The 19,008-nt window shown below is 39.4% G+C and overlaps 1 protein-coding gene across 4 annotated transcripts in view; it reads right to left on the bottom strand.

Moving 5' to 3' along the window:
- CNKSR2 (connector enhancer of kinase suppressor of Ras 2) overlaps positions 1–19,008 on the bottom strand; it is a 271,527-nt gene that overhangs the window by 118,828 nt on the left and 133,691 nt on the right. For all 4 annotated transcript variants that reach the window (XM_061627286.1, XM_061627287.1, XM_061627283.1 and 1 more), the window contains exons 7-8: positions 10,849–10,908; positions 4,561–4,629 (exon numbers count right to left, since the gene is read on the bottom strand). In XM_061627286.1, the coding sequence (XP_061483270.1) occupies positions 4,561–4,629; positions 10,849–10,908 (129 nt within the window). The remainder of the gene's footprint in view (positions 1–4,560; positions 4,630–10,848; positions 10,909–19,008) is intronic.

Below are 19,008 nucleotides of genomic sequence, written 5' to 3'. Positions count from 1 at the left end.
TAATGCTGTCAATGACACCTGCTATTCTACTATCTGTCATGCAACTTTCAAAGGTACGGAGCCCTGCTGGGACTCAAAGGTTGGCAACTGTATTTATCAGTCCTAATTCCAAAAGCTGATCCAATTCTGATATTGTTCAATAAAAGTTATGGTGTCTTTGTTAATGGGGTTTAACAGAAAAGAGGCTTTCATCTCCCGACTTACCACCTCAGGTGATTTCAGGATGGGATTCTCAAGGAGAGTGTGTACAGTCAGTTACAAAGTACATCCTTGACATTTCCAGATAGGGCTAAGAAGGACTCCTACCTGAATCCCTGAAGAGCTACTGCCAGTAAATATAAACAAAAATATTATACTAGATGGACCAATGGTTAGACTCAGTATAAAGCAACTTCCTGTGTTCTTCCCTGTGTTTTTTCTTCCAACAATCCAGGGTTGATCCCGGAACCTCCTCTATGTGACACCTGTGCTATACCCAGTAGACTCTGTACTCTAAGCCCTTGTGTTATGGGAGCTGGCATGGCTGAGGATGCAATGATGTCATGAATGTTGTATCTTGTGGTTGGGCAATACTGTGAAGGCATTTCACCTGGATGCTGCATTTATTGATGGTGGAAGTGACTGTCACTATTGCTATACTTTCTGTTTTTGGCAGTGCTGCTGGGGGTGTTTTGAACTCCAACTAAGCTATGTTGATGTAGCACCAGTGTAAGTTGGCTTCTGAGGTGGATGACTGATGGATTGCTTACTTACTCAGGAGCAAGTCACTTTGAACTCTATGGAACATACATTTGAATAAAAAAGGATAGAATTGCATTGTAACTCTTTAACCATTCTTAGTTGGTTCACTTATTAGATCATATAGCAGTTAAGATGTGTAATCTATAAAACACATTATAGTTTAATTTCTATAGTCATGCTAAGAAAATACACTAAAGATCAAACTTTAGAGAGATGAATCACTATACCAAAATCAGCCTGACAAGTTTATCCACTCTGTTTTATATCCTTTACTGAAAATTATTAACTTATCTAAGCAATGTATTCCATAGCTAACCCACTGTTCTTTACCTTAAAATTTAAAAACCATTACATTCCTTCAATATCACCTAAATATCTTGTCTAACTCTCCTTATAAAGAATAAAGTTATTAGTCTCTAACTAGTTTTTTATTTGTTTGTTTGTTTATTAAATTGTTTGTTTATTAAACCCTTCCTCCCAGGCATACTCTCTGACACTGCCATGGCAGTTACCTCAAACCTTCCCACAATAAGTCCAAAACCTAGCTTTTGCTAAGCCCTCTCCATTCTGTCCATCATTATGGAAATGTGGCTGCACAGATAGAAACATTCTATATTTGGAAATACTGTTTCTCCTCATACAATGTGGAGAAATATAATAAATATTATGTTAGTAAAGTACTCAAAATAAAAGTCACTTCCTTCAGAGATTCTGGTTGCAATTAAAATACACATGGAATTGAATGATAGAACTTGTGAATAGACAATTTTAGCAAACAATAATTAATTGGATTGTAGTGTTAAAATGTGTTAATTGGAACATGTATCATGAAACTGACAGTGGAAGGTCCTCATCTACCAGTGTAAAACATTTCCCTAAGGACACTGGGGATTTTCAGACCTTCCTTCCCACTGTGGCCCCTCACATTCTTGGGAAAGCTGCTTCTAATGATTAAAATACTTTCAGGAGCGATGCATGATATGGGGGTTGGGGAGCTGCAAGAGAGCATGATAGGTGAACACCCTCCCCAATGTACTTGCCTCAGCCATTATGTGAGAGAGCACCTCTTATTGTGTAGAAAATTTCCATCATAGTATCAGCCACCACCAGTAATATCCAGTACACATGAATATTCAGCACCCCAACACACATTACATATTATATTAAGCCACTCAGTCAATTGTTCCATGTAACATTTTTTATTGATTGTTTAAAGTGCTCAAGTGTTTGTCTAAATTTAATCTGATCACTCTCATTTACCTGTTCAGTTTCATAATAGAAGAAACTCCCTTTGTGTTTGTATTCTAAACACACATTCTCCATTGATATTAGGAGCTGGATACAAAGAATCTTGAGTGGAGTGATAATAGTTGCTAGTTCTGTTCCACAAGTGCCACTGGAAGATGTGCAGTTTTCACTGTTCTGCTACATTAGCCATCAGCAGTGAAACTTCAGAAGCAATTATTGGCTTTCAGAGTAGTGGGTAGGAACAAACAGGCAACACCTACCAACCTCTTTCTCATACATCAGGGCCAAACCAAACACAAAGATGGGGTGCATGATCAGATCTCCCTTTTAAAAGACAAAAAACCCACCCACAATCATTTTGATATCTATGGGACAGCAGAACTAGGGAGAGGTGTTTAAGCCTTTCACTGTAGCATATTCTTCGTCAAAGTCATCCCACCTGACGCTGCTATTAGCCTGCTAAGAAAAAATACAGGCACCTATAGAGCAGATCATGGTGTCCTGTATTACATTAATATATCTGACCATCTTTTCTTTCCAGATATTCAAAAGAATACTTTTTTTGAGACACGGACATCAGGTATCTCCTGGCAGAATAATTTGCTATACAGATTAATCTCAACCTGACTCAGCAGACTAGGCACGGGAATGGGCAGAGAAAAGTTCAGCTGCCACTTACAATTCCTTTCTCTTGCCCTCCCCACCTTCAAGAAGAATCCTTCCCTCTAAGAGCTTCACACTGTTCATTTTATTATATAGAAAATTTAAAATCTATGTTTATATAATTTATAATTGTATGTTTTAACTGTTCTTTTCAAGCTGTAAGCTTTTTTCCTTTGTGAGATTAAATGAAATACCAGCAAATTCAAAGTGGAATTGCCACCCTTGCACCAAACCTGCTTCCCCCATCCCCCAGGCAGATCTTTTGCAGTAAGCAAAGTGATAGGAAAATGCACCGGAAAGTGTGGGATAAATATTGTTTGATACAATGTTGTACAACTTCACCACAAACAGATCAGAATGAATGCTCAATAAGTAGGTCACCTGGAGCAATCAGGGAAATTCCTTTCCACATTTTATATTCTGTTTTTCATCGAGAAAGGTGTTCTCTTTCTCTTGCATCAGCACAGTTCCCTTTCCCAGATTGCCAGCGGGGATGCCATGGATGGCAATCCCAGAATCCATCCCAATCCCTTCCTAATCTAGGTTTTTGAATCATCTAGATTGTGTAATAAAAATCCCTGAAATCCAGGGACAAATTACATGTGACACATTAGGATGTCACATTTTAAAATTTATTTAACAGGCAGAAGGGAGACCACAGTGCCTACAAAGGGTGTTTAATCCTTCCATCCCCAGCTGTGAACCCAATGAAAACTACCTACTCTGTGCAACTATGAAAACTACCCTATGAAATTCTCACCCTAAAATTTTTCAAAATGGCTCTCGTAGGTAATATTACATTTCCTGTAATCTCAGTTTTATTACAAAACAATATAGATTAAAACATTCTAGATTATAGAATATGAAATCTGGGCAAATGTGTTGAGTACATGCTATACTAAATCAAGAGGCAAATTACCAAAGAGGAGGCTTAACATATTTACAGAGCTTGGAAAAGTTACTTTTTTAATCTACAACTCCCATCAGCCCCAGCCAGCATGGTCACTGGATTGGGCTGATGGGAGTTGTAGTTCAAAAAAAGTAACTTTTCCAAGCTCTGCATATTTATTATAGTGAGGTATCTGTTTGGTACACAGGTGTTCCTGTTTAAAACTCCAGCCAGCTGAAACAGCAGCCTTGTAGTCCTGTTCAGGCCCCATGGGGAATGAGTTTCAGAAAAGAAGGCAAAAGGACACTCCACTGAATTACATAGCAAAAGCTGGGGTTGCTGTCAGCCCCAAACATGAACATTTCACACCTACTTTAATAGGGATTGTCTCAGGAGATGGAAAAGGACAAATATCTCCTCCCTCTCCTTCCCGCCTTTCTTCTGGAACATTTCTGTACACTTTAGGAAGGGTTATTTTTTTAACATCATGACATGCATCCCCTACCCCTAATCTAGGATCGGATATGAAGGGTTTGATCAAAGTAATTCTCCCTTCTTTCTACTTCACCCACTCAGTTGAGACTTCAATATTCTGTAAATCCAAGAAGCTCACAAATCCTTTTCAGAGTCATTTTGGGGTTTTGTAAACAAACAAAACCAAAAAAAGAAAACCCCCAAAATTTTAAATTAGCTTAATTTATGAATGTATAAACTTCTGTGTACTTAGGCAGACCACTGAGTATGTGGAAAACACTATCTTATTTTGGGATGTCTCTGTTTTGCTTCCAAAAAAAGTCGTTCAACTACTTAAATTCACTATGTATATATCATGAAAATGTCAGTTTTACACACAGTTCCCTTTCACACTATTTCTTTTTCAGAATGCATGAAAATGACAAAAACAATAGTTTTTTAAATTGCTCATGCAGAAGCTACTGCAGCCAGTAAAACAATACATTTTAACATGCGCTGCTGATACACCTTCATCTTCAAGTGATGCAGAATTCAATTATACATACCACAGTTTGATGGTTAACTTGAATCACTTCATCTCCAGCATGGATTTTCTTACACCGATCTGCAGGTGACTGAATTTAAAATAAAAGAGATGATAAAGAATACAACACATACTGGCTATCATCTCTCCTTTTGCAAAAGCAAGATTATTAAGTTATGCAGACTGTGTTAATACTAAATTTATATTTTTCAGGAAGTAAAATATTTCTCTTTTTATTTCATTTTTATTATTTTCAAATTTGAAAATATACAAAATAGAACTCCTAGGACATATTACATTTCTCATCTAATAATATTCAAACCAAATGTTGATACAGGCACAAATATAAAGACACAGATAACACAAACTCAGCAAGATTTTTTAAAATCCATCATATTGCACAGGACTATTCAAAACAGCCTTACCAAACATTAATCTAAGCTACTTTAAACATTATCTTCCATAGCTTTAATTCCTTCCAAAAGTAAATATACTGTGTCTCACCCTTGGGGGGAAAAACCATCATTTTAAATGGAAAACGTCACTGATTCTTACAATGTAGAAGAAACATTCTTTAACAACCTATGCATGCTGTTTAAGCCTCAGGTGGCAATATGTCTCATTATATTTGAATTAAGGATTGAGTAAGCATCATGTTAGGTTTCTGTCACACAGTACACTGTATCAACTTCTTTAAACCCCTATCAAATAATTTTTAGGAACGTCTCTGGGATGTTTTGGATCAATGTAACAGGATTTCAGTCTAAAAACTGAACCTACTCATGTCTTTTCTGCCTGCCAGGTTCAGGAATGCAAGTAAAACATCTGAATAATAGTAATGTGGATTTAATATATAAATCATTAATTTATTATTAGATATTGGCTACCAGTATATCAGGATATGTAATAGGGTTAGAAACAAAGCCATGTGGGATGAGCAGGAAAATCCCTTTAAAATTGACAGTCTGGCACTTTGTCTACCAAGAAATCTTTAGGGGGGGAAAAGACTTTCACTCAAGAGCTAGTACATATACCCCTGAACCCAAATGAACTCTGGGTGAGGAAATATCCTTTAATTCAATTTGCTGGGTGAGAAAATATCCTCTAATTCACTTCACAGTATTTGTCAAGATATTTTACACATATTTTATGTTTTTGTAAAAACTGTATCTGGATACCATCTTTCTAAACGTGTATGGAATTCCATGTTTAGTGTAGAACAGTATTTTTCCAAACTGTGCTTTAAGCTCAATGGGTAGATTGGTAATTGCATACAAGTTGCTAGGTAAGACATACTCAAATTTTAAAGAAGGATTTAAAGCAAGCCAGGAACACACACACCTGGAGTACCTGGAGGATTGTTTTTGCACCCTAGTCCGTTCTGTTATCCTCATTCCCCAAAGAAACAAAAAAGACTTATCTTGGAGATATAGGGAAGATAGTAGGCAGAGGAGGGCTTCCTGAAGCCTGGAAGTGGCTGAAGGCAACCTGTCAAGACTCACAACCCAGAGGCCATGCATTGTATGACAGATTCAGAAGACAATCAGACTCCAGCTCTGTCCTTGCGGGAAGACCTTCCACAACTGTCTTCAGGACTCTAGAGTGGAGGACACTGTCTTGCCATCCTCCTCTGATTGATATGAGTTTCCCTTAGTGCCTTTGTCTCCCTAGTCCCTGCAGAAGCCAAATACTACAAAATAATGCAAGGGTCTTTTAAAAGCAGCCAGCCCGTCTGGAGAGGTGGAGCTTACTATACTACAGTCCTGCCAACATATACAAGGCATCAGTTGGAGCTAGGCATTTTAGAGACAACAGCCCATAAAGTTACTATAGTAGTACTATGGAAGATATCCAAGGTCCTACAGGTGCTCTGGGTGCCTTGAACCCTTGATGCGACACCACTGGGCTTCCTCAGTGAACCTTGACTTCATAGAACAGGACATAACTTAGCAGTGATCAAATGACACAGTGCTATTACTTACAGATGAATCACAGGTTGGACCACAAGTCTCATAATTTCCCAGAAATGAGACACACAGCAACATCTCAAGCAACTGAGACACCCACTTCAGACAGCCCCTTGCCCCAAAGTAAACATTGCTTTTCTTTGGAAGGTGGGACGGTACTCTCTCTTGCTGCCAGGTACAACTTTCTACCTTTGGTTGAGGGGGCCTGGCAGAGAAGGGAGGATATGAAAACACATTGGGCAGTATTCCACTAACTTTTTGCTCTAGCACAAAGATCAGTGTTGTACAAAGGGATTTTCCCCCTCTCCTCCCCCTGCATTGTCCCCAGATTCTTTCTGGAGGATTGGAAGAACCTCCATAACAGATTTAGGAGAGGAGAGGGGAAGATCATTCTGTTGTGCTAGTAGAAATCCTTGCACTAACACAGCGTTAGTGCAATGTTGAATACAACTAGTTGTAGGCATGTCCACTGACTACTCACAAACTCTGTAGAAGGGCATGGTCAGTCCACAAAACCCATTTGTGTTTGTGAGGCAGGCAAGGTAGTGTTCAACTATTCTGATAAAATGCCCGCAAACCAGCTTCTCTGACATGACTGATCTTTCTTTGCACTCTATGGTGTCTGTGTGTGATGAGAACATCCTGGTGCACATGACAGACACAATGAGTACTCCCAAATGCTGAAAGTGCGCTCTAGAACATGTTTCCTGAATAATCCAAAATGCACAGGGATTCCAAAAAGATCCTTTGAAAGACAAATCAACTGAGAATAGTTCCTTGAAAGGTGTAAGTCTGAAAATCATTTATACAAAACATTCTTCAACTTTAAAATGAAAGTCTTCTACAAATTATTCTCTGGAATACAAAAATGTCCCATATTATAACTAATTCAAATAATTTTCAAAATAAACCCAAAATATATTTGTCCTGAAATTTAATAAATTATTTTTCCAGTGCAACACACACACACACTCATTCACTTCATTTGGACTCATCATGGAAAACCCAGAACACCAAGAGTTCAATTCAAGTACTATTATCAGAATACATTTCTTTCAACCTCTACTGCTGTCCGCTAGAAGTTGGATGATTTCTAAATGATAATACATAACAGTGTGGACATTGACCAAAGGTTAAGCATACGTAAGCCTCATTGATTTCAGTGGGAGAGCTTAGCATTAGCTAACATCCTTACGTTTAAATCAATGCCTCTTAAACTAAAAGTGTTAACTTTGAAGATTTAAATCTAGGTTTTTAGTAAAGTTTGGGAAACAATCCAGAGAAAATGAAACATTTCCATATCCTATTGAAACAAATGAGACTTAAGCACATAGCTGAGGTTTTACTTCTGAAAATAGTAGGGCTGTCACACAGAGAAATCTTAGTCAATTTTTTGTGCGAAGTTTTTTTCAATTAAATCTGCAAATGAGAAAAAACAATAGTTCTGAAAAAGCAATACACTTTCAATTTTCAGATTGTGCATGCAGTATTACAACAACGGAGAAGAGGCATTACATCCTGGGTGATAAATAAGTGGAATACCCCTTCTAAGATGGAACATGTTGCTCATAGCAAAAGCAAAAACTAAGACTGGACACTGTTCTGACCCATGTTGTCTCCAATCCTCAAATCTTTACTAACACCACTAGCTTCAAGTTGTTTGTGGAATTCATAATATTGCAACTGCTCTTAAAATCTGGTAACATATGTTGCCAGTACAGCACACACTATTCACAGTTAGACCAAGCTCATTGGAGATCCTGGGAGCATCCTCCAGTTTCAACCTTTGTTGGTCAGTTTCAGTTGTTATAGCCTGGTAACAAGGATAAGACACTCATGGAGGTGAGGCTGACTATGTGCCCTCTCAATCCTTGTGCATCAGGGCTGATAAAATCTAGAAGTAGATTGACTGGATGGGTCCATTTCAGTTATACCCACTGCTTTGAAACAGATGGTAGTCCAGGCCCTGTTGAAGAGGCCTTCCCTGGATCCAGAGATTTTAGAAAACTACTTTCAGTTTCTGATATTCTCCCATTGGGCAAGGTAATTGAGAGAATGGTGGCTTCCCAGCTGCAGGAAGGAAGGCCTGGAGAAAGATGACTATCTACAACCATTTCAATCTAGCTTCAGGCCCAGTTTTAGCACCAAAACAGCCTTGGTTTCTACTTGATCTCACAGTGGCTTTCAACACCAATGGTCAAACAATGGTGTCTTTCTGGAATGACTTAAAAGGATGGGAGCTTCAGGCACTGCATTACAGTATTTCTGCTCCTACCTGCAGGGATCAAAAAGGAGTACCAGGAAATTGTTGCTCAGCCCCATGGCTGTTGAGTTATGGGATCCTGCAAGGGTCCATTCTGTCTCCTATGCTATTAAGCATCTATATGAAGCCATTGGGAGTATCATCTAGGGTTTTGGAGCAAGGTGCTATCAATATGCTGATGAGACACAGCTCAATCTCTCCATTCAATCTGAATCAGGAGAGGCTATGAAGGTATTGGACTGATGACTTGAAGCAGTGAAAGGTTAGATGGGGGCCAATAAACTGTGGCTGAATCCTGAAATGACAGAGGTACTGTGGTGGGTGGGAATTAGGTATACAACCTGTCCTGGGAAGGACTGCATTCCCCTAAAGGAACAGATTCAAAGGCTGGGAATATTCCTGGATTGCAACTTGTCGCTTGAGTCTCAACAGTGGCCAGGAAAGCTATACCCAGCTTAACCTGGTTTGCCAGCTATGGCTGTTCCTGGACTGGGATAGCCTGGGCTCAGTTTCCCATGTTGTAGTGATTTCCTGCAATAGACTACTGCAATGTGTGCTATGTGGGACTGTCCTTGAAGATGGCCCGGTGTTTGCAGCAATTGAAGAAGGCAGCTGCTAGGTAATAAGTGGGGCAGCCTAATGGGACCATGTGTCACTGGTCTTAAAAGCTCTGCACTGGCTGGCAGTGAGCTACTGAGTCCAATCCAAGGTGTTTGTGCTAGCATACGAAGTCCTAAATGGCTTGGGATCCAAGTACCTAAAGAAGTGATTCCTCCAGTATCAACAATCTCAGACCATTTAATCGACAGGGGAACCCCTAATGGTGGTGCTATCTTTGGGTGGTGCAGCTTCTGTCTGCTGCCCTGTTGGCATTATTACAGTGCTTTCTCAGTGGTGGTTCCACATCTGTGGAATGCCTTCCCTGATGAGGTGCATCTGTCTCCCTTATTATTGCTTTCAAGAGTAATTTTAAAACATTCCTGTTTACCCAGGCATTCGATGGCTGAAATATACTGGCCACAGCAACTTTGAAATTAGGAACTGTGAGGGTATCTGGTCCCTTTAAATGCCTAAGAGCTGGGTTTTATCTTGATATCCCTTGACAGAAATCTTAATTTCAATGTAACATCTCAGAAGTCTGTACGTAATAGTGAAAAGCAACAATAAATCATGCAAGCTTGAGCAAAGTCATAAGTAATCCTGACCTAACATGACTTTTGATGTTGCCTGTTTTTTTGCAGAATGTTTTGCACACAGCCATTTTGGCAGCAGTAAACCAATTTTTGATTGTGCAGGGGCATTTTAGAATTGCAGGTAAATAGATTTTTGTTAACTACAAGCAGAATAATCACATTGAATCCTGATAGACTGCAACCTCCAGAATCTCAGTGAGTGATACCTATTAAGGTCAAGCTAGAAGGTATATTACATTTCCCCAAATATAACTTAGCCCTTACTGAATAAATTAAAAAATAATAGGTGTAGTCTGGAAAGGGTTACTATATGCGTAGAGATGAACGTCTACAAGAAAGAGACTGTCCTTTCTCAGATTCTCATTAGGATACAACAAGTTAGGATACTGGCAACATTACATGTATTTCTGGGTCTCGCTACCATACATTCTAAACAGAAAAAAGGGTATGTTTGTGTGTGTAACACACACACACACACACACACAAATGCTTAGATAAGATATTTACTTATCAACTTTTAATATTCTTTTATTTCCAGTAAAAAAACTAAATGTGGTTAGATAGGAAATGTTTTTATTCCACTACAGCAAATTCCAGCACAACATGTACATTACAAACATTCACAACAAAACATTAAGGCAATACACTTTGTCCTGCCTTAAATGAAGTCAATAATGTATGTGAGTTACAAGAGTAAACTGAAGCTAACTTTCTCACCAGTCTAACCCAAGCTGTTTCAAACTGTTTTCCCACATGCACCCCTTCTCCCAAACATGCTCTTGATCCTTCGCAGTTAACACACATGTGTGCAAGAAAAGGGGTAGCAGAATCCAAAGTTCAGGTTAAACAACGTTCCAGACCTCAGCAAACTTGATAACAATACTTACATTTTCTGTTGTTCCAGTAATTACATGGAGACCATCATATGTTGATTTAATGTACATACCCTAAGAAAAAGACATCATGGGAAAGAATTTGTAAAGTTCTTGTAAACTATTTCCATCCAATATACACTTCTCAGCCATCTAAAATCTTGCTGTCTTAACAGGTATTTGAGTGATACCACTGATACATGCCATTGGAATACCAAGTGTTTCTATCAAAAGAAAATGCATGTAAACTGCTTCTAATTGATGAGGTAGCTGTCTCTAGATGAAACACAATTGTACACAATGGATCATAATATAGATTAACAGATTTCTTCATAGCATTGCGAAAACATGGTGGTATGAAGGATATCTCCAATCTACGTTGCAAAAATTTCAATGAACCATATGTCAGTGGAGCTATTTTATGTGGCCACTACATACGCACTGACCTAGAGTGTGAGGTTATATGTGCATAACCAAAGAAAGTCTCACTTTTTAAAGTAGAATCCTTAGATACTCCTTTACATACACTAAAAACAGTCCTCTGAAAAAGGCAAATCTAGAGTTGCACTGAATCAAAGCACGCACAGTATCTATCATACTGAACTGTAAAAACTGAGCTATTTGAGATGAGAATCTAAATGTCACATCTTGAACAATCCAAAGTCTTCAGGGGAAATAATCAGAAACCAGTCCAGCTGACCAAAATTGGGCTATATACATTATAATATAAATAGTACAAATTCATATGGTTTAAAATCCAGTATTTTAAAAGGTGCACTGTAATTTTGGCATACTGAAAAAAGAGTGACTTACACAGTGTAGAATCATAAAACAGTAGAAAACTTTAAAACGTACTCAGCAAAACTGGACAAAATAAGCTTCCTACTTGCCAACTGGATCAACAAAAAATACTTTTAATCAATGTAAACATGTTTTATTTTGCAAAGGAAGGAATGTACATTTGATCAAAGAACTATGTATGCAATTTATATATAACCAGTTTGTACCCAGGAATAATACTAAAATTCACAAAGAAAAATAAAATGTGTTTCTTTCAAAATAGTACATCAACTGAGTGCTTCTAGTAACAACTGAGCTATATTTTTACAACAGCCCTGGTGAATGTCTACATGTTTCATAATGCTGGTTGAAAAATAACTCACTTCTCATATGTTTTATAGATCACCACATTCAATAATGTTCAAATCAGGTGGGATAAATAGTTGATGCTTTGCTGGAAGAAGCTATATTATTCTATGGTACTATTCTTTCCATCTTGTGTCACACAAAATGTAGTCTGTACAAAAAAACCCAGAATACAACACCCACTGCCATATGATATTTTCTAGGAAATAGACATACTGTTTTTATGGTCTGTTATATATTAAATATTACAGCACTGAATTTACTACTGAAATCCTGTTTCATTTTAATAATACTTGTGGAATGGAAATCTGACCATTGTGACATGTGTCTTAGCAACATTAAGACTGGACTTCAGCAGAAGAAGGCAGCTAGAATATTCACTAAGCTTTTTATTGTATGGGATTTTCGCTGTGACATGTTTTAAATGCTACACCTGTCCTTTTAAATAGTTTGATTTTCCCCCTCCCCTGTTTGTCATTGATTATTAAGATAATTTATATTCTGTCCTATTTCTCAAAAAACACTCAAGGCAGATTACAGCATAAAATGGGGGGGGGGGAGCATTTCTAGTTCCATTGCAGAGCATTTACCTGAAAGATTACCCTTTCTCATTTACGAGGGACCAAAAACATCTACAGAAATACCTCCCTATTACTATTTTTTTTTAAAAAAAAAAGATGTTGAAATATGTCTGCAGCATATCCCTACTGACTTGTACTTCTCCACATCCAAGATCTTACAGAGACTGAAAACCAATAGATACACAGGTCATCACCCAGCTTTAATTTGTGAAGATACGATGGACTGTAATCATTTAACTTTTCTGTACCATCTGTCAGTAGTGTAGTGGCAAATTCAGAAGTGCAGGGTCCCTTTCTGATACTCACAGCCACATCCCCTTCCATCTTTATTTATTTATTGATGCTGGGTTGAGAATGAGAACTGTGTTAATGCTTTTATCACAACAGATGTCTCTAGGAACCAATAAGCATGAAAGAGGAGAGGTTTAGCAGAGTCTGCTCAGTGGCTGACTTGCCTCCTTTCAATCCGATTGGCTCCAATTAGCAGGAAAGGGCAAGGAAGCATGTTAGAAAACTCTTCTCAGTGGCTAACACTCAGTGGCTTGTAGGATACTGAAGAGAAAGGGATCCTGCTGGGATCCTGCTCCTAAAAAAGTATGGAGTCTAAGACCCCCCAAGACACCAGATGACGACACCCCTGCCATCTACCAATGATTTCAAGGGAAAGGTGGGGTGAATTTCCTACAGAGCCACTCTCCTCACACTGAGAAGTTGGAAGGGTGAATTGTGTCTTTACATAACATAAGCATGCCAGATCCCAGGGCTGGACCAAAGGGCGGCCAGGTCACCTGAAGGGTCCCATGGCCCACAGGGACCCATGAAGTGCCTCTCATCAGGGTGGGGGAGTAGCGCTCCCCTTCCTCAATCCGGATCTCAAGGAGGGAGTTGCTTGTACACCTGCTCACTCGCCAGCCTGCCCGTGCCAGCTTGCTCACCCTCCCGCCCCCATGCCTGCCCAGCTGGCTGCTCACTCGCCCTCCTACCAGCACACCCCCTTGCTTGCTTGCCCACTCTGCGGCCCCCGCCCACTCACTTGTTCACTCACTCACCTGCCCCTACCACCCCACTTCCCTGCCCACCCTCCTGTTCCCTGCCTACCTGCTCACACCGCCTGCCATCCCTCCCACCCCCCACTCACTTGCTCTCCCGCCCCCTACCTGCCCACTCATCCCCCACCTGCTTGCCTGCCCACTATCCCATCCCCCCGCCCACCTGCTCACTCTGCCTGCTTGCTTGCTTGCCCTCCTGTGCCCGCTCAGTAGGTAGGTAGGTGCATAGGTGGGGCATGCGTGTGCCAGGGCTCAGGGCAGACTGGTGCCCAAGGGTCCCGGCATGCCTGACACCGGCCCTGACAGATCCAACTGCCTGTTTCTTCATGGACTGGCATGATGGAGATGGCAGTCAAATGCAATATATATTCCAGAATCCTTACTGATTTTACAGCAGAGACAATCTTTTCCATATTATTATTGAAAACATTCTGTTATCATGTCAAAGCAGGGCTAGCCTTAAAATAGGAAGTGAGGAACCACCTCAGGCAGCAGATTTTAGATACTACTATAGTGGTATTAGTTTTGATCTAGATCTGTGGCAAATACTAAACTCCAGGAAAAGCATTCTTGTTTTGACCATATTTCATTGATACCATTCTTTCATATTGTCCTTTTTTGTTTCATTCTTCCTCCAAATCACTTCATGCTCTCTGACCCCTAGTGGCAGGGGTCTTGTTAGGCTGTTTTGCACAATAGTTAGCACAAGTGAATATACATACACAGGTTGTTTAATATGAAATTATCATCATTTCCATTTAATCTCAATTTTAAATAGCACCAATAAATAGCGACTACGATCACCTTTTAACAGTCTGTGTTATAACCAAATCTTTCTTACTTTTGCTTATAACCCCCCCCCCCGTTAAATTAGGTATTTGGTGGCTGCTGATTTTCTTCTGAAACAGTGCTAATAAAGCAAGGAAAATCTACAACTAAAAACAAGGCAATTTAACATAGCTGAAGACAGTACGTGTATCCGCTTTCACAATAATGACATAAAATCCATTCCCCTTTTCAGGTAAGTAGTCACAGACATTTTTATGTCACTACTCTGAAGGTAATAAGGGCATAAAAATGCAAAGATGAGAATATCATGCAAAATAATAATAATAATAATAATAAAATTTTATTTGTTAGTCGCCTATCTGTCCGAGTTAACGACACTCTAGGCGACGTACAACAATGCAAAACACATAAATCAATATACAAATCAACAAGTCATAACATCAATTCATCTAAAACCATTCTTCAATTGATACACCATAAAACTAGTCCACCCCAGAAACCCCATAGGCCTGCCTGAATAGCCAGGTCTTTAAGGCTCGGCGAAAACCCATCAGGGAGGAGGCATGTCGAAGGTCAAAAGGAAGCGAGTTCCAGAGGGTGGGGGCCACGATCGAAAATGCCCTCTCTCTGGTCCGCACCAGCCTAGCTGTTTTAACCGGTGGGACCGAGAGAAGGTCTTGTGAGGCTGATCTTGTTTGGCGGCATAATTGGTGATACTGGAGGCGTTCCTTCAGATAAACTGGGCCGAAATAATAAATAAATAATAAGTCCACAGAGGGAGAAAAAACACATAAAGCATTCACTTACAGGAAAAGGCACAAGTGGAAAGATGAGCTGCAGAAGATCTTCCTTGAAGCACAGATATTTTTTGCATTTTCATATATTAAGAGAAAAAAGCTGCAAAACATATTTATTCTAACAAATAGGATAAAGACAGTGGCTTGGATCTTAATTCACGTTGCACTAATGGAAGAGCTCCTTTTGTTCATGGAGGAAACTAAGATCCAACAGAGGCATCCACTGGAGTAGTGGTGAAGCGGTTGGCGTTGTTGTTTTCTGATATCCTTTTCATCCTGCAGCCCCCACGTTTCATGCTGCTTCAGATGGTCCATATCAAGCAGTTTATCCCTTCAAGGGATAAAGGGGCTGCAGGGGGAAGGGATGTACATAAAAAATCATTCCCCCCCCTTGTAGGGGCAAGAGCATCCAATGAGCGGAACCTCTTCATTGGGGGAAAGACATTCCCCATCTCAAAGCTATGGCAATTGTTCCATAAAATAAAGCAACTGCATAATACTTGTTCCACATGATACAAACATTAGCATTTAGGGTTCATATGTGAGCATAAATAGCAAAGTGTGGAATGTTTAATTCTTACATAGTTAAAACAGGAATACCTACTGGGTGTGAATAAGGGATGTTAATGTACATCTTTTATTAACATAAATCCTTAATATTTTGAAGGCAGTTATCAAGTTTCGCAATGAAAATGAGATAATCCAGTTCATCTCTTGGTAACAAACTTTAAATAACTTTACAAAGAGAATATGTAACTTGCATATTTTAATTTAAGAAGCATTTTGATTAGACAGATACTGCATGATTTAAAAACAGAAATTAACTAAACTCAGCCACTATTTACAAATCTGAGAACACTCATTTGTCTAATTAATATATTATACAAACACCAAACCCTCTCTGATCACATGATAAAAAGATATTTAGTGTTATCTGTAACTTTTTATAGCATTTTTCTACAAATTCAAAAGCATTTCTCATTTTCTATTGTGAAATAAAGTCTTGCTTCCCAAACACTGAAATTAACTGAATGAAAAAGAAAAAAGTGAAATTAGTTTTGAAGTAAGGGTACTAAAATGAAAAAAAACTGAACAGAGCAGTCAATATATATTGGCAATGAATGGTACACTATTTTTGAAAATTTCAATAAGCACCTCAAAATGCAGAGCATAAAATACTTCAAGAAAAATATTATAAATCTGTGACTGCAAAAAAATCTGGGCAGTTTATTTTGGACACTCCCCTCTTGTTCATGAATGAAAAAACTCTCCATATATACACAGAGAGCTGAAATAGTCTTATATTAGCAATCACTTGTGCTTCATAGAGTGCTGCTTTAGAGAGCCCATAATCTTGCAGGAGAATGTTCTTTTGCAGGGAGCTGTTGCTGGAAGGAAGAACCTTGAAAGGCTTTGTGAACAGCAAACCACCCACATGTCAGTTTGGATCTAAGTCTCTGTTTTGACATTCAAAGAAAATCTGTTTTTTCCTCCTATGGTCCCATTTTAAACAGTTAGCAGAGCAATCCAACTCAGAGTAGGCCAGCAAGAGTGGAGCTGGCAGAAACAGAGTCAGCAGAAGGGGCTGCCACATCCCACTGCCCTTTAGGAGCTGTTCGGGGGGGTGGGGAGGATACTGGCTGTGCCAGCAGGCTGCAGCTTAAGAAGACAACATGCATGTTTCCTTTTGCCACCTCTGTTTCCAGCTGTCGGGATAGAGAGCTGCAAGCAGGAGCTGAATGGGCTCAGGATGTAGTATAAGTCCCCTCCCCTTGGTGCCACCCCCGGAACATCCTCTTTTTGGGCCTTCTGCCGGCTCCACTTGCACCAGACTCTGCTGAACCAGCTGGGCCCCAGCTGGACCTGGATGGCAGCAGAGTTCCCCACTGGCCCCATGGCAGCACATGGGAAGACTTCTGCCAGAACAGCTGACACCCTTCCTATGCTGCATCCAGCAGCCCCAAGGCCCAGTGTATCTAGGAGGTGGACTGCACCCTAAGAGTGTTTAAGCTATTTTAAAATAAGCCTTATCCCAAAGATGACTCATTTTCTAGCTTTCAATAAAGATAACATCCAAAGAGTAGCCATTATGGCTTAGTATAATTTTGATGTTCATTACTCTTATTGGATTATTCAAAAGTGTATGCAAGAACATGTAATGGGATTTCTTGAAATAACAGGTATTATTACTGGTATCACTGATACAACTGAAAACTTTTTGGCAGCATCTGGAACGACATGATATAGCTTAGGAAAAACAAATCTGAAAAAATAAACTCATACATTTCAGATTAATTTTACATTCTGTATAATAGATATTCCACATGACATGGGGATTTAAGAGATGTTTACATACAGTATGAGAAGATCATAGTACAAAATTTGTAAGTTAACTTAGCAATGCTGAGCTCATCATATCAGGACAGGGAAGGACGTATTGGAGGTGGTGTTGCACTGTAAGTGAAAGAGGGCACTGAATCCAGCAAGCTAGAAACCCCAAAAGAGGCAAACTCCTCCACAGAATCATTGTGGGTGGTGACACTGCACCCCAAGAGTAGCTTAGTAGTGATGACGTTCTATTGTCCCCCAGATCAAAATGCTCAGGGAAACCTGAGATGAGAAATGAAATTTAGGAAGCATCCAACCTAGGAAATGTTGTAGCAATGAGTGACTTTCAATTATCCTGACATAGACTGCCTACATGTGTTTTCCAGTCACAACAAAGAAGCAAAAATTCTAGATATCCTAAATGACTGTGCCCTAGAATGATTGGTTGTGAAACTGACTAGAGGAATAGAGACCCTGGACTTAATTTTAAGTGGCACCCAGGACCTGGTGTGAGACTATAGTGCTATTAAATTAAGAATACATGTAAATGGCCAATGAATTGCCAAGAAAATCCAGCACGGTCACATTTGATTTCAAAAGAGGAAACTTCCCAAAAATGAGGGAATTGGTAAAAAGAAAGTTGAAAGACAAAGTCCAGAGGGTCAAATCACTCCCAAGTGCTTGGGAATTGTTTAAAAACACAATAATAGTACTGGACTGTATACTGCACATCAGGAAAGATACCACTAGGATCAAAAGGATGCCAGCATGGTTAATGAGCAGAGTCAAAGAAGTTATTAGAGGCAAGAAGGCTTCCTTCAAAAAAAGGAAGTCTTGTCTGAATGAGGAAAATAAAAAGGAGCATAAACTCTGGCAAAACAAATGCAGGAAGACAATAAGAGATGTTAAAAAAGAATGTGAGGAGCACATTGCTAAGAACATAAAAACCAACCAAAAATTCTTTAAATACATTCAAAGCAGGAGACTGTCTAGGGAGGCAATTGGACCCTTGCATGACAAGGGAGTCAAAGGTATGGTAAAGCAGGTTAAGGAGACTGCAGAGAAACTTTTTGCATCTGTCCTGACAGTAGAGGATATAGGGCAGATCCCTGAATTTGAACTAACATTTGCAGGAAGGGAGTCTGAGGAACAGAGGCAAATAGTGATGACAAGAGATGGAGTTCTACAAAGTAAAAAGTGACAAATCACTGGGTCTATATGGCAACCACCCAAGAGGTCTCAAAAAACTCAAATGTGAAACTGCTGATCTTCTAACTAAAATACATAACTTGATCCTCAGATCTGCCTCTACACCTAAGGATTGGAAATTGACCAATATTAACATCAAGCTTTAAAAAGGAATCCAGGGGGAATCCTGGAAATTATAGGCTGGTTAGCTTAACATGTGTCCCGGGATAATTGGTAGAAAGTATTATTAAAGACAAACTAACCAAGCATATAGAAGAACAAGTCCTGCTGAAGCAG

Source organism: Rhineura floridana, chromosome 5 (assembly GCF_030035675.1).
Source record: "Rhineura floridana isolate rRhiFlo1 chromosome 5, rRhiFlo1.hap2, whole genome shotgun sequence".
Taxonomy (NCBI): domain Eukaryota; kingdom Metazoa; phylum Chordata; class Lepidosauria; order Squamata; family Rhineuridae; genus Rhineura; species Rhineura floridana.
The sequence above is the reverse complement of the archived record's forward strand: the minus strand, read 5'-3'. Positions and strand labels throughout refer to the sequence as shown.